Source organism: Anopheles marshallii, chromosome 2 (assembly GCF_943734725.1).
Source record: "Anopheles marshallii chromosome 2, idAnoMarsDA_429_01, whole genome shotgun sequence".
NCBI lineage: Eukaryota > Metazoa > Arthropoda > Insecta > Diptera > Culicidae > Anopheles > Anopheles marshallii.
Window position 1 is genome coordinate 76,953,365 of NC_071326.1, and position 14,307 is coordinate 76,967,671.

The window sequence follows — 14,307 nt, forward strand, 5'->3', positions numbered from 1 at the left end:
GTTCCTAAGATGAGAAGTATGAAAACTACGAAATCTGCAACGATTCCTCTCTTTTTTTCTGTTTAAAATTCCAACCCAAATTTAAGGCGCTTCAGAACTCGTTTTGTTGAATGTCCTAACCTGTTTGACGGCTGAATAAGCTCAAGCATAAGAAGTTACACAGGAATGTTGACTACTGGCACACAAACATTGCTTTTTGTTCGAGGTTTGAGCTTTCGTCAAGGCATAAAAATATACATACCAAAATTCTTGTTGAAGTTACAAGAATACCTTACTAATTACCATAGCACAGTATGTCGTCTAGCTTGAAGTGATTCGTTATTAATTAAAACAACATCTCCTGCGAAAATTAACCCTTTTCTTCTTGCTTGAAAAATGAAAGCCAATAATTACAATCTTAATTACATGTCGTAGACAAAGCAATAAGCAATCAATATAACAGAGAACGGGCAACATCTTCGCTATCTTTACACATTCCAGCAGTAACATAAAGTTTTCTCGATGACTAAAAGGGACGGTCACAAGAAAACATCCAACAACAAAAAAAAACAAACGACTTCCGACCCTAAGCGTCTTTATCTCGACACAAACATGAAAGAATGCAAGATTAATTACTAATCAGCTGATCCGATAATTAATGGTAGCGGAGCTGTAAGTGGGATTATACATAACGTTGGCAGCTACTAGCGTTACTTTTTTAATTTAATTTAAATACGTATATAAAAAGCCTTAAATATCATACAAACTTTCTTCAAAAATAAAAAATTAATAAAGTTATTCATAATTGTTCACGTTCATAGTGTCCGCCTCATACCAAATGTGTGTCAAATCAAACCCAAATACCATCGACAATTGAGCGGTCGTTAATACATCCAATAAAAGTGGCTTTTAAGTTAAAGGATACTGCTGCAAAGACCTCTTATTTGGCACATTAGGTATAAAAAAGTGTAATAAAATACGCTCAATAATAAAGAATTGCTAGCACGCCAAACTTCCGCTCCACTGTGTAGAATCGTCTAATATATTGAGGTCTTTATGCAGAGGTACACAAACGGCGCAATTGTATTTAGCAAATGTGTTTAGAGAACTACACATTTCGTTAAACTACCCAAAGTATTTATTACATTTTTCTAATGCACTTTATGGAACCACACGAATGAATTTATTTAAATTATTCAACCCATCAAACGGATGCAGGTTGAACTGCCGATCCCTTGTGCTCAAGCGTAGGATGTCCGACAAAAACATATAAAAGAAAATTCCTTACCCTACACCGATATACGTGATGGAAATGTTAATTTGACCTCACTCATGCCGAAGTACAAATGCACTTGTATGGCAGTACTAAACAGTACATCAAATTACGCCCATACAAAGCCCTTACATTCACGTGGAAAATGTAGTACGCCTGAAAGCAAACAAGTTCTAACGCACCGAGAAACGAGAGACCAGCTTGGGCACCACATCATGGCTGACGGGCTCTGCAGCATAATGCGTGTACGCCTTCGGAATACATTCATCCGGATCGCCGTTTTGTGTGTTGCGGAGGAGTTTCGCTGTGGGTGTGTTTTGTTTGTTTCCAATGACTCTAAATTCCAGTAAAAAAAAAACCGTTTGACAACTCCCGCAACTTGATCGCACACCTGAGCGGGATAATCTCACATTGAGGGGTCGGCGTTCCAGGCATCCAATAATTTTTAACAAATCAAGAGCATTTTCCGTTGCTTTTCAACTTCTTCGGCTCACACCTTAATGATCGATTGTAATGCACCGGTGGTGTTCTGTTTGTCTGGAGCGATAGACAGGGGGAGCGCTGCTGATGATCATCACCGGGATCGTACGCATGTTTGGTATTTTAATGATCCGAGCCTCCTCGGGGAACGTGTGTGCAGTGAAGCTTCCTGTCCGGTGTTGAGTGTCTACATGTTTGGACTTTAGATCGTAACTCCACGTCCGTTCCATACCATCGAGATTCAATCCAACCATACCACTGCTTTGCTTTTCGACACACAGTGCATCACAAATAAGACTTTCCTTAACAGGATCATAATGACGGGCATTTCTAGTAACAAAGATTGAAAATGTAAAGATTCCAAAGACTGCAATCATTTCCTTACAGCACCCAAGGCCACAAGGCTCTTCTTCTTTCTACAATTAGCCCAATTTATCACACTGTAGTAAGCAAAAGAGAAACTTCGTCAATATCATCTTCCTTGACATGCTTGGCTGGCAATTTTGTGCAACAAGAAATAGGCTTCAAAAAAAAAAAGAGACAGTACACATCCCGAAGAGCAATGCACGCATGACATGAAGAAAACACTTTCATTGTGACATTTTTCGGTTTTTTATTGCCTTCAGTTTTCGATGCATAAGGAAGCATCCAACCAAATCTTACAATTACCGTACAAACGAGGCTAATGTTGTCGCAGCGGCCAAAAGTGAAAAGGGCTCAACGTTGTTTTAATTAGTCCCTTGTGTGGGGTCATAAGCGGTAAATCTTCCCGGTACCGGGCCTAACCTTTGGGTAAACATTGACATTGGTTCCCCAATGTACACTCCAAAGGGCACACACAAAGGAGGCAAGAGGAAATGTGATCCCTGTAAAAAGCACCTCAAGCCCAGTGCTTTGAATTTCGTTTATAGGCATAATAAAGGGAAAATAACAAAAAATCTGTTTAAATATTTAAACACTAGCATGTAAGATTAAAGTCGATTAAAATTAGGTCTCTCTTTCTTCCTATATGAAATAATCTACAAATGTGCAGGAATCTGCGCAATACCATTTCCGTAAGTTGCAATAAAAGAACCATAACGAATTATGTACTGATGCAAGTCAGAGAACCACGATTGGTTAAAAGATCCACTTTCCAGAATTAGCAAGAACTTTCTCCAGTCAAAACAGCAGAGAATTGGTTCCTGCACTCAATATGGACAACATCATTTTTCGACGCTTCCTTCGATCAAACAACACATGTCGCACAAACACACACGTACACCGCTACACACCTTTACAAGGTGCCGCTATGCAACATACGGGAAGCGCTTCGCCAATGCTGCTCATTGCTTTTAGTAAAAAGGATTCCTACGGCAAAATAAAACACATATTATGCTGCAAAACATTTAACCTGCTTAAAGCATACAACCCATACACATCCTCATGCTCATGTGAAGTTTTTGACTATAACCTGCGTTGGAAACAAGACCGGTTTTCGTACGCATTCAATACACCTCAAAAGGATTATTACTTACCTACCAAAAATGTCACCGAATATACGTGCTTCTCTAATAACAGCACAATAATTCTTCACACGCGGCGAATTTATTCACGTTACCGTTACCAGGTTCTATTCCCGATTGCTGGACACGTTGAGCGAACATTACCACGACACACCTGGCGTACTGGAATCGATTCTGTTGTATTATTGCGATAATTCCTACTTTTCAAGCGCGTTTCCGGCTATGTCCTTTTGTTTATGCCGGCGGGTTCGCACACTGGAAGAGATCGTAGGGCAATTTGTTGAAATCAGTTCAGCAATGAACTACTTTTGGCACGTTTATGTTCATTCTAGTAGTGTAATTCTAACAATTAAAATTGCATAGAGTAAACACATTTTTTTGTCACATAAAAATCCCTACAAAACCAAATATGCTCGATTATAAACGGTTTTTTTTTTACATAAAGATACATTACAGATGTTGTTTGTTAAAAATCCCATTGTGCCGAGTGAGTAGCGTTTTTGCAGCACCGACTGTATGTGCATCTATACCTTATAGTTCTGAGATTTCAATAAAATCTATACTCCTTTCAAAGGGATAGAGTTGGTTTTATTCACATTTTCAAATTATTTTATCTTTTGTCAATAGCATTCAATCCATCGAAGTGTTGAATACGCTTAAATATTTCAAGAAATCGATGTAAAACATAGTGGACATGGTGGACAAGACAGTCCTACCCCCCATACAAACTTCACTTTATTATTTTCGTTATTATTTATTATTAGTTAGCTATTCTGTTTAGCTGTAGTCAGTAATTCTAATTCACTGTTGCAAGTACTTATTTTATCATACTAAAACTATGTATTTATTGTCAAATTATCTGACCTCTGCTTCCTGCAAACAGCTGACAATCGGCTAGAGTGTCAAATTGCAGATAATTTGTTTACTTCATCTCTGCCAAAGAATTATTACACAACCGAAAAGCTAGTGCTTTTCTTGGTGCAATTGGTCGCTGTTTCAAGCCACACATTGTTCGCACAGTATTTCGCTTTCTTGTAAACGCGTCCCCAACAACACAGCCAGGATGACTGACGCCTCTTTGCCGATCGGGAACACGCTGTGCCTGCGGCCATTGACGAAGGAAAACATTTTGTACTACTACTTTCCGCTGAAGGGAATGCTCAGTTATGCGGCATTGTCCGTCAACGTAATGAATCCCTCGATTGCTATCAAGTAAGCTCGCATGAATCGAACGACACTCATTTTAGACCAAGATGAATCCATCTAATGCCCATGTTTGTTTTGTAGAATGCTGCCAAAGCGAGACGTGACGAACTTTTTGTTGCTGCATACCGTGCTCGGCACGACGCTGTTCATGTACAGCAGACCGCATCTGAAAGCAGTGCAAACTAACAAACGAGTAGCGTATAGCATCTGTGGATCCGTGCTGTTCAGCTTCGGTTCGGTGCTGGTTTGGGCCGTCATTCGATCGGCGGTGCCTCGCAATCAGGGGCTTGCTACTGCTCTTGGTTTGTCGTCCGGTCTACTGATGGCCAAACTCGGCTACGATTACATCGAGAACAACGATAGTCTAGCGGTGGCGAAAAAGAACTAAATAGATTGACTTGTTTTTTTAGGATCTCAACGCAATTTGCCCAAACCAATTGGCGCTGAACCATTTATTACGCGGCCCTTAACTATACCGCTAAAGAAGCAATCGAATTTGGCAAAAATTTATGAATGCAGGATGAATTAGTTTCGAACGTTGGGAAAATACACGAACATTGTTGCTATTTCTATTACCTTATGACATGGTTGTCGAATATGCAAAGTTATCGTTACAATTTAGGTTCGGAATTCACCGGAAACGTATCACACTCCACAAAGTTATGAAACTTATACAACAGATTTTTTTCGTTTGTGCTTATTTGTTTGGTTTTCTCAGCTCGTCATCGATGTAGTTGAAAAGAAACAATAAATGGCTGCATTCGAAAGTACGCAGCCGTTTTGTTTGTGCGTTCATGACAGATGACGAAATGACATAAACGAAAAAGAAAGGAGCGAAAGAAAAAGCAGCACCTATTGTAAACAAACGCACTTTATCCAGCTGCTTATTTTAACGAGAAAACCATTATCACAGCATCAAAATGGGTAAAAAGCAGCATCAGAAGGATAAAATGTAAGTAAAGCTATATTTTGCATAGGTTTTTCGTGCTCTCACCCGATTTCCTTTTTTAGGTACCTCACGTACACGGAGTGGTCAGAGTTTTACGGAGGTCACAAACGAGACTCGGTAGAGAATGAACAGATTAAGTTTAAGCGACTTCCCTTTGACCATTGTTGTTTATCGATGGTACCTTTCGAACACCCCTATTGCGACAACAATGGCAACGTGTTTGAGCTCTCAGCCATTATAGAGTTTTTGAAGAAATTCAAGGTAAACCCTGTCACGGGTGCACCGTTAGATGGAAAATCACTGATCAAGCTAAACTTCACCAAAAACCATGAGGGACAGTACCACTGTCCGACGCTGTTTAAACCCTTCACCAAAAACTCGCACATCGTGGCCAACGGAAAGACGGGCAATGTGTTCTCGTGGGAAGCGATTGAACAACTAAACGTAAAGGCAAAGAACTGGAAAGATCTATTAGACGATACACCATTTTTGCGGAAGGAACTGATCACGATTCAAGATCCGGCCAACTTGGATAAGTTCAACATTACAGGGTTTCATCATATCAAAAAGAATCTACGTGTTCCGACGGAGGAAGAACTAGCCGAACGGAAGGATCCTCAAGGACGTTTGAAAACGATCTCCGCCGAAACGAAAGACATTCTAACGCAGCTCGAAAAGGATTATAAAGCGCCGGAAACGCAGACAGAAGAGCGCCAGGTAGCGGATAAGTTTAATGCGGCCCATTATTCTACTGGAGCGGTGGCAGCCGCGTTTACGTCGACTGCCATGGTGCCCGTTTCGAATCATGAAGCGGCCATCATCGACGATGATATCGTGCGTTACGAGCGTGTCAAGAAGAAGGGCTATGTCCGGCTGCTGACCAACTTTGGTGCGCTGAACCTGGAGCTCTACTGTGAGCAGGTGCCCAAGACGTGTGAAAACTTCCTCAAACACTGCCACAGTGGATACTACAATGGATGTTTGTTCCATCGGTCTATCCGTAATTTTATGCTTCAAGGCGGTGATCCAACGGGAGTTGGTAACGGTGGCACATCGGCATGGGGTAAAAAGTTTGCGGATGAAATCAAACCCAATCTATCCCACGCCGGGCGGGGGATTCTGTCCATGGCCAATTCGGGACCGAACACGAATGGATCCCAGTTGTAAGTATGTTTGAACGTAACCTATTTGAAAAGTCAATCAATACGTATTATTTTTCTTTTCAGCTTCATTACGTACCGATCCTGCAAGCATCTGGACGGAAAGCATACCATCTTCGGCAAGCTGGTCGGTGGGCTGGAAATTCTGACCGAGATGGAACGCGTCGAGGTGGATAACCGTGATCGACCTATAGAAAACATCTTTATCCAGCGAGCCCAAGTGTTCGTCGATCCGTTTCAGGAAGTGGACGAACAGCTCACCAAGGAGCGTGCCGAAGAGCTGGAACGCATTCAGCAGGAAGCGGAAGCCAAACGAAACAAAGCAGCTGGTAAAAAGGGTTCCCAACCGTTGAAGGTGTTTCGATCTGGCGTGGGGAAGTATTTGGACACGAACATTACCAAGATTCCGTCGATTTCTACCGGCGAAACACCTGGAACGAGCGGTGTGTCTGAAGCTTCGAAGGCGAAAAAGCGGAAAGTAACGACCGGACATGATGGTTTCGGTAATTTTAGTTCTTGGTAATGTAAATGATATACCGAGCACATTCTTTATAAAACTCATCTGTTTATTACTACTTTAACACTAGGAGAGTCTTTTAATTAGGAAGTCTTTTCCGAATCATCCCCAAATTCACGCTCCTTCCAAGCCTTTTTCTTCGCCTGAAGCTTTTGCTTGCGTCTGGCCGTTTCGGTCTGTTTCTTCGATTCAATCCGTTGCAGTTGTGCTTCCACTGACTGATCGCCGTTGTACAGTTGGTCCAACTTCCCAACCAGCATCTTCCGCGCCTCTCGACGATTTTCAAACAGTGAGCGTGTGGCATGGCACTGCACAACGATGCCGGTCGGTTTGTGGGTTAATACGACCTTGTTATTTGTCTTCGCAACCGCCTGTCCTCCGGGGCCACTGCCACGGACAAACGATTCCTCCAGCTCTTCTTCACGCAGTACCGGGACACGGCTGTGATCGATTGCCTTGGAAAATGTTCGCCACGGTAACGAAGCTGGAAGCAGCTGCAATTGTACAACAGATACGGGACCAAACAATCGAAGCAAGCTGTGCATGATACAACGTTTAAGCTGGCGGTTTTACAGAACGCGTCCACGATCCAGGAGCGCACGACCTCGCTGGAAAGAGGGATAGGAGGAATATTGAATACATTTTATCTAATACGCGAAAAGAACAACTCAGCATCATTACCCTGTAACAAAATTCTATCTCTTTCGGGTCGGTCAGTGACGCCGACTGGCGAAATTCGCGCCTTATTCGGCTCAGAAAGTATTCCTGATCGGTATATTGCAGCTGGGCACCGTAGCGCAGCAAATCACGATACAATGAAAGCACCAGCCGTTTCGAGGTGGCCGGTATACTCATTTTTTTGTAACTAAAACCACGCGCTTGCTTTACGTCGTAAGAAACACAAAACCAGCCCCAAGACGTAGTTTGTGTATTCCCTCAAAGCAAAATGACGTTTCGAAGCAAGAATGGAATCTGGCTGCGTACGTTACTCTTCGTCCAAAGTTCAGTCTAGAAAAAATCTTTTTAAAAAATGGCGGTTACACATTTTAGGCTGCGTCCTTTTTTTATAACCCAGTCGGTAAGGGAGTAAGAAGATGGGAGAAAATAAGGGAAGGGGAAAACCGACGCCAACTCTGAATCATACATGAATATTCCTGAAACACGGCGTCGTTTGGTTGCACAGAAGGTAGAACGAACATCTTTAACATGAATCATTTGGTGGCCCTGAAAAGGACCGTTTTTTTATAATTGGCGAAATAAATCGGCTTAAGCACGCTCTCCACGGATACGGCGAGCCAGCTGGATGTCCTTGGGCATAATCGTCACGCGCTTGGCGTGGATGGCGCACAGATTCGTGTCCTCAAACAACCCGACCAAGTATGCTTCGCTGGCTTCCTGAAGTGCGGCCACAGCTGCGCTCTGGAAACGCAAGTCCGTCTTGAAATCCTGCGCAATCTCACGCACCAAGCGCTGGAACGGTAGCTTGCGGATCAGCAACTCCGTCGACTTCTGGTAGCGACGGATTTCTCGCAGGGCCACCGTTCCCGGACGGTAACGATGCGGCTTCTTGACCCCTCCGGTGGACGGAGCACTCTTACGAGCGGCCTTGGTGGCCAGCTGCTTACGAGGAGCCTTTCCTCCGGTGGATTTACGCGCTGTCTGCTTGGTACGGGCCATCTCTGCTCTTTGCTGTTTTCACTGATATTGAATCGACACAATCGCTTACAGTGCACTTCTTGGAATGCGAAAAAAATTTCCGGCACCTTCTTTTATACCTTCCCTCCGAAGCGTCGCGCGTACGGGTGTGTTGGTGAGATCGCCGCATTTACTGTGTGCTAAAGTGAGATGAAGCGTTCGCTTTCCTGCTGACTATTTCTAGTTAGATTTTATTTTTGCAAGATGTTTGACCCAAACTGCATCTGTGAAAATGTTAAGTTTAATGCACTTTTTTGTTATAATATTAACAATTAAATAACATTGTTTTAATCGCAAAACGAAACGAAAAGATGAAAAATGTATATACAATTATTTTGGAAAGTTTCTTTTAAAACTGCGTTTGAAATTCTCTGGCGTACGTGACCAAATTTTGTTCCTATAATTATGGCCCTTATTTTGGTTTAGAAAGGTAACGAAAACCGATCATGGTAAAGCAATTCCAAACTTTAATGGTTGAACAGTCTCATAGTCAAAATATAACGTTTAGGGCAAAAGGTTCGAGAGTAATTACAGTGCCTGTTGTATTTGTAACCACAAAACATAACTTTCAAGATGTTTCCATGTTATATCATCAAAAGGTCGTATTATGTTAATCTAAGGGGCGAATCTTTTTGTCGCAGTTTATAATACCGAAACGCCATTTGCACTTCTTTCTTTTTTCCGTACCCATCTTACCTTTCTGGCGCTATAGGCCGTGAGAATATTAAAATTACCAATTAATAGTAAAGTTCTCTGTGGAAATGGGCGCCAAAAGCTAGAGTTCGGTAGCGTCCTTTTGCTTCTGACAACAGTATGCGTTCGGATCTATGTATTGCACCATAAAAAAAAAACCTACTCCCATACGGATCCGTTGGTGCGGTGGAAATTTCCATTGTATGAGACAATGACAAGAATATTCATGCAGCACCTCTTCTGACCATTTACTCACTGAAATACAATAGTGCCATTGTTTTTAAATTGTTCGTTTATTTCGCTTCCAAATAATAAAATATGATACAATTTTCGATTGCTACATCTAGTAGGCATAATTTGCTCTCATTACTGAAGGGATGTTGCCATCAGGAATGCTTCCCAAATGTTGTCCCTTTTACGATATAATGCACACTTACGATATAGAGGAAAGGAAATCTTTTTAGAGCAAAACATTTGTAGATCCTGAAAAGGACCGTTTCGGTCTGGCTGGTGTTGTTTCGGAGGTAGTTCTGGACGTACTTCAGCGTATCTTCAAACGGTTTAGGCACGCTCTCCGCGGATACGGCGTGCCAGCTGGATGTCCTTGGGCATAATCGTCACGCGCTTGGCGTGGATGGCGCATAGATTCGTGTCCTCAAACAACCCGACCAGGTAAGCTTCGCTGGCTTCCTGAAGTGCGGCCACAGCTGCGCTCTGGAAACGCAAGTCCGTCTTGAAATCCTGCGCAATCTCACGCACCAAGCGCTGGAACGGCAGCTTGCGGATCAGCAACTCCGTCGACTTCTGGTAGCGACGGATTTCTCGCAGGGCCACCGTTCCCGGACGGTAACGATGCGGCTTCTTGACCCCGCCGGTGGACGGAGCACTCTTACGAGCGGCCTTGGTGGCCAGCTGCTTGCGTGGGGCCTTTCCTCCGGTGGATTTACGCGCAGTCTGCTTAGTACGGGCCATTGTACGCTTGAAGTGGTCCTGGGATGCTGTAAATTCGGCGGAAAATCTTTACCAAACCGTACTCGGGAACCAACTAATAACTGTACTTTTCCGGGAGGACGATTTTATACATTCTTCCCCTTGGGAAGATTATTACCCTCCTGTTTTTTTTTTGTATTTTAGCGAAAGGACGCCAAGGGTTGAAGTTAACGCGTACGGAACATGCGCTATCTATCTTCCCCTCTCACTCTTGCACACCTAGCATTTGCTATTCAAACAACGAGTAAATGTTTACCCCCGTCTCATGTATTGGTGGAATGGTAAGGATTCTTTGGTACACACGAGGGACATCACTGGCAACACCACACCACCACCAATACAGTGATGTTGGTCACGCAGGCAAAAATTAGCGAGGGTCAGTACGATGTGCGTATGATCACGAATACAGGCAAGGACAATACGCTATTTGAAGGTTAGGGAAATGTATTACGAAGTTTTACCTCGTACGGGTAGCTAAAAGTGCATTTCGCATTTTCAAGTGCCTCCTGTGGAATGGTTTAATCGAGGTAGGTAACTAATTTACCTACTTAGATGGTTGGTTTCTCTCTTGGGTAAGAAATGGATCTCCAATACCATTACTACCCTAAACCTAGCTTTCCGTCGGGTTAACGATGTGAATACCTTTTTCCAGTAAGAATTACAGAGAGCGAAGAATATCGGTACAGTTCTGTAAAACGCATTCCATATTCCAGCGCCTTAATTACTATCGTCTCCCCCTGCGAGGCTTACTTTGATGAACGACATTTTATCGTTGGTATCAGTAATGATTGCTTTCTAAGCTAAAGTTTTTACCATGAAGCTTCTTTATGACATGTAAACGAATTCCATACGGAATAGTGCACCGTTTGTTCGATTTTGGACGCTATTCCTTCGCGCGCTTTTTAACATCTCCCAGAACCCATTTTGCCGGCATGCAAACCAACATTTGGCGTTTTACCTCTCTTTTACGCAGGTTCAAACCCCTACTGGATGCAAAGTCGGAATATTATTTGAGAACCCCCGTACTATTTGGCGTTAACATTAAATAATAACTTGCAAAGTTGCAGGAAATCCCAGTTTGAACAGATGCGACATGATTGTACTCAATTTGCTGGAAATTCGGTTTTTTAATCTTTCAATAGTCTTAACGATACACAAGTTCTTGGAATAGCTTTCCATAATGCAGATGTTGCTGTTAGACAAAGGTCCTGAAAATAATCATTACAATGCCAATAAAGTGCACAGAGATATTCGTAAAATAGATTATTCGGTTTAATTTATTGCTAATATAAAAATTAAGGTAGTTCTGTACATATTTCGCTAAAACGCAAATAACGGCGATTTCGAATTGCGTAGCAACTCTTCGTAGCGCAAGAAGATAGGTGTGGATCGCTCAATTCGGCCACATAAACGCCACGCACGATAATTTCTGACAGCCATAATATTCCCATCTTCTCGCTTTCCTTTTCGCTCATTTGTACACCAACCTCCATCATTCCTTTTATTAAAAGGGTACATATTTCCTACATCAAAAACGATGCTAAATGATGGAACTTCTCTGCATGCTAAATAATCCCCTGCCCTTTTTCAGCCAAACATTACAAGACAGGGTCAAATCTAATATCTTTTCGTGAATTCGTTTCGTCGCCCTGACAAGGGCGGTTTTTGTTCCGTACGTGTGATTTCGGGTATCGTAGGCCTGTGTCCAACGCTTTCTCGCACAGATGATGCTGTTCGTCGTCCGATTGGGTGTCAGGAGCTTAAGCCTTCTTTTCCGTCTTCTTGGGCAGCAGCACGGCTTGGATGTTGGGCAAGACGCCACCTTGAGCAATCGTTACCCCGGACAGCAACTTGTTCAGCTCCTCATCGTTACGGATGGCCAGCTGCAGATGACGCGGGATGATACGCGTCTTCTTGTTGTCCCGAGCGGCATTTCCAGCCAACTCCAGCACTTCCGCCGCTAGGTACTCCATTACCGCGGCCAGATAGACGGGTGCTCCGGCACCAACGCGTTCGGCGTAGTTGCCCTTACGCAGCAGCCGATGAATACGACCGACCGGGAATTGCAGCCCAGCACGGTTGGAACGGGACTTCGCCTTTCCCTTAACCTTTCCTCCCTTACCACGGCCAGACATGATGATTTACTCGGTTTGTTGAAAAGTATTAACACTTCACTTGAGATATCGCAGAGCGCTTAGCAGCACAGGTTTCACGTGTGTATTGTTCGACTAAAAATCTGCCAATGTCGAAAATTCCCACTTTTCCGCCTTATATACTGCCGCGATTGCTCATGTTCGAAAAAGTAGGCGGAGCGTCACGAGGTAACTTTTCGAATTCGCTCCGGCAGCGTCCGAGCATATAAAAAGAATTTTCTCAGAATCGGAACCATTGGCGAATTGCAAGTCTAGCAGTGAGGAAGTACGGCTGAAAACTATCAAGTTTTTTTCGAAGTGTGCTAAGTGAAAAGTAAAGCTTTTAGTTTAGAAGCAAAAATGGCCCCGAAAACAAGTGGAAAGGCAGCGAAGAAGTCCGGAAAGGCGCAGAAGAACATTTCCAAGTCCGACAAGAAGAAGAAGCGCAAGACCCGCAAGGAAAGCTACGCGATTTACATCTATAAGGTGCTGAAGCAGGTCCATCCGGATACCGGCATCTCTTCGAAGGCCATGAGCATCATGAACAGCTTTGTCAACGACATCTTCGAGCGGATCGCGGCGGAAGCGTCCCGGTTGGCCCATTACAACAAGCGTTCGACGATCACGTCCCGGGAGATCCAGACGGCGGTGCGGCTCCTGTTGCCGGGTGAGCTGGCAAAGCACGCCGTGTCCGAGGGAACCAAAGCTGTGACGAAGTACACCAGTTCCAAGTAAGCGCTCCGTCCCCCGTCCGTCTGTGAGGAGAAGCTGCAGGCGGGATCGTGTAGTGGTTTGCCGCCTGTGAGGAAGGATGCGAAGGAGGCCATGGAATTCTTTCGACCGCGTTCCGGATGACTGGTTGGCGCATAACCAAGATGACGGTGTCCCAAAGACGAGCGTGACACTCCAGCAAGGAAAGATGGAGCAGTAGCAACGAAGCGACAAGTTCCGATTTGGCCTCCCCACCTTGGGGTACGAGAGACAAACCCAACACATACACTCATCAGTACACACACTATTAGCCGTTAAGCGTTTCTAACTAGATGTAAGTTTTCCGCTGGAATTATTTTACGAATCGTAATAACCAAATTAATGTAATGGCTACACGCGAAGTAGTCGAATTGTGGAAGAATAAAAACTGTATGTAAATACTACAAGTAATCCTTACGCTTGGTTCAATCGTTGGGAGGGAAGTTTGGAAAGAAATTATGGTGATATAAACGGAGGAGAAATGAATTGATCTTTTGAAAACCGGTAAGTTCTAATCCGAATTTCGAAAAGTTGCAACGAGACAAATGACACATCGTTTACACTTGAGGAATGTTTCGTTATAAAAATATAAAAATATTTTCTTTATTGTTTGCGTTCCTCCCGAAAACCAATGTTTAAGGGAAATTTAGGAACGCTCGAGTACGGATTGACATAATGTATGTTAATCGTTTTGTTTCATACCAACACTACCTGTCTCCCATACACGTACCCGTAAGGGGCCATTTCGCTAACAAATCTTCCTGCCTAAAACTCTAGTTAGGTGTGGGTGTGTTTCAGATACTTCCCAACGCTACGATGTACTGCAACTCTTCGCGCAACAAAAAATAAACCTAAAACTACACAAACAGGACAGTTTTCGAACATCGCTAAGGCTTTTAATATTAAATACAAATCATATGTAGCTAAAACATAACGTTACCTCGTTCGTTCCCTCTCCTCTAATACCACACTTTTGAC

General features: G+C 43.3%; 7 protein-coding genes across 7 annotated transcripts; 3 read left to right on the plus strand and 4 right to left on the minus strand.

Moving 5' to 3' along the window:
* The first annotated feature begins 4,300 nt into the window (after positions 1-4,300).
* On the plus strand, positions 4,301-4,831 carry LOC128707431 (uncharacterized). The gene is made up of 2 exons (XM_053802383.1): positions 4,301-4,449; positions 4,525-4,831. Exons 1-2 carry the CDS (start codon positions 4,301-4,303, stop codon positions 4,829-4,831), a joined length of 456 nt encoding a protein of 151 aa, XP_053658358.1.
* Positions 4,832-5,363: 532 nt separating this feature from the next.
* Positions 5,364-7,075, plus strand: LOC128719757 (RING-type E3 ubiquitin-protein ligase PPIL2). Its single transcript, XM_053813388.1, has 3 exons — positions 5,364-5,395; positions 5,455-6,555; positions 6,619-7,075. Exons 1-3 carry the CDS (start codon positions 5,364-5,366, stop codon positions 7,073-7,075), a joined length of 1,590 nt encoding a protein of 529 aa, XP_053669363.1.
* Positions 7,076-7,152: 77 nt separating this feature from the next.
* Positions 7,153-7,614, minus strand: LOC128708599 (mitochondrial translation release factor in rescue). The gene has a single exon (XM_053803578.1). It carries the CDS (start codon positions 7,612-7,614, stop codon positions 7,153-7,155), a length of 462 nt encoding a protein of 153 aa, XP_053659553.1.
* A 24-nt stretch (positions 7,615-7,638) lies between these two features.
* Positions 7,639-7,924, minus strand: LOC128708136 (MIEF1 upstream open reading frame protein). The gene is made up of 2 exons (XM_053803097.1): positions 7,751-7,924; positions 7,639-7,677 (listed from the first exon to the last, which is right to left on the minus strand). Exons 1-2 carry the CDS (start codon positions 7,922-7,924, stop codon positions 7,639-7,641), a joined length of 213 nt encoding a protein of 70 aa, XP_053659072.1.
* Positions 7,925-8,335: 411 nt separating this feature from the next.
* LOC128718613 (uncharacterized) lies at positions 8,336-10,429 on the minus strand. The gene is made up of 2 exons (XM_053812235.1): positions 10,025-10,429; positions 8,336-8,758 (listed from the first exon to the last, which is right to left on the minus strand). Exons 1-2 carry the CDS (start codon positions 10,427-10,429, stop codon positions 8,336-8,338), a joined length of 828 nt encoding a protein of 275 aa, XP_053668210.1.
* Positions 10,430-12,207: 1,778 nt separating this feature from the next.
* LOC128710359 (histone H2A) lies at positions 12,208-12,589 on the minus strand. The gene has a single exon (XM_053805412.1). It carries the CDS (start codon positions 12,580-12,582, stop codon positions 12,208-12,210), a length of 375 nt encoding a protein of 124 aa, XP_053661387.1. The 5' UTR covers positions 12,583-12,589.
* A 348-nt stretch (positions 12,590-12,937) lies between these two features.
* Positions 12,938-13,314, plus strand: LOC128719159 (histone H2B). Its single transcript, XM_053812782.1, has one exon. The coding sequence runs from the start codon at positions 12,940-12,942 to the stop codon at positions 13,312-13,314; it is 375 nt and encodes a 124-aa protein (XP_053668757.1). The 5' UTR covers positions 12,938-12,939.
* Positions 13,315-14,307: the final 993 nt, after the last annotated feature.

What these genes read in the sequence shown, in the direction of transcription:
- LOC128710359 (XM_053805412.1), bottom strand. Translation starts at nt 12,582, where the DNA reads ATGTCTGGCCGTGGTAAGGGAGGAAAGGTTAAGGGAAAGGCGAAGTCC.
- LOC128719159 (XM_053812782.1), top strand. Translation starts at nt 12,940, where the DNA reads ATGGCCCCGAAAACAAGTGGAAAGGCAGCGAAGAAGTCCGGAAAGGCG.
- LOC128708136 (XM_053803097.1), bottom strand. Translation starts at nt 7,924, where the DNA reads ATGAGTATACCGGCCACCTCGAAACGGCTGGTGCTTTCATTGTATCGT. An exon ending in AGATAGAATTTTGTTACAGG is followed by an intron (nt 7,678 to 7,750) that starts GTAATGATGCTG and finishes CCCTCTTTCCAG; the next exon opens with CGAGGTCGTGCGCTCCTGGA.
- LOC128708599 (XM_053803578.1), bottom strand. Translation starts at nt 7,614, where the DNA reads ATGCACAGCTTGCTTCGATTGTTTGGTCCCGTATCTGTTGTACAATTG.
- LOC128707431 (XM_053802383.1), top strand. Translation starts at nt 4,301, where the DNA reads ATGACTGACGCCTCTTTGCCGATCGGGAACACGCTGTGCCTGCGGCCA. An exon ending in AATCCCTCGATTGCTATCAA is followed by an intron (nt 4,450 to 4,524) that starts GTAAGCTCGCAT and finishes TTTGTTTTGTAG; the next exon opens with AATGCTGCCAAAGCGAGACG.
- LOC128718613 (XM_053812235.1), bottom strand. Translation starts at nt 10,429, where the DNA reads ATGGCCCGTACTAAGCAGACTGCGCGTAAATCCACCGGAGGAAAGGCC. An exon ending in GCCGTATCCGCGGAGAGCGT is followed by an intron (nt 8,759 to 10,024) that starts GCCTAAACCGTT and finishes CAGTGAAAACAG; the next exon opens with CAAAGAGCAGAGATGGCCCG.
- LOC128719757 (XM_053813388.1), top strand. Translation starts at nt 5,364, where the DNA reads ATGGGTAAAAAGCAGCATCAGAAGGATAAAAT. An exon ending in CAGCATCAGAAGGATAAAAT is followed by an intron (nt 5,396 to 5,454) that starts GTAAGTAAAGCT and finishes TTCCTTTTTTAG; the next exon opens with GTACCTCACGTACACGGAGT. An exon ending in AACACGAATGGATCCCAGTT is followed by an intron (nt 6,556 to 6,618) that starts GTAAGTATGTTT and finishes TTTTCTTTTCAG; the next exon opens with CTTCATTACGTACCGATCCT.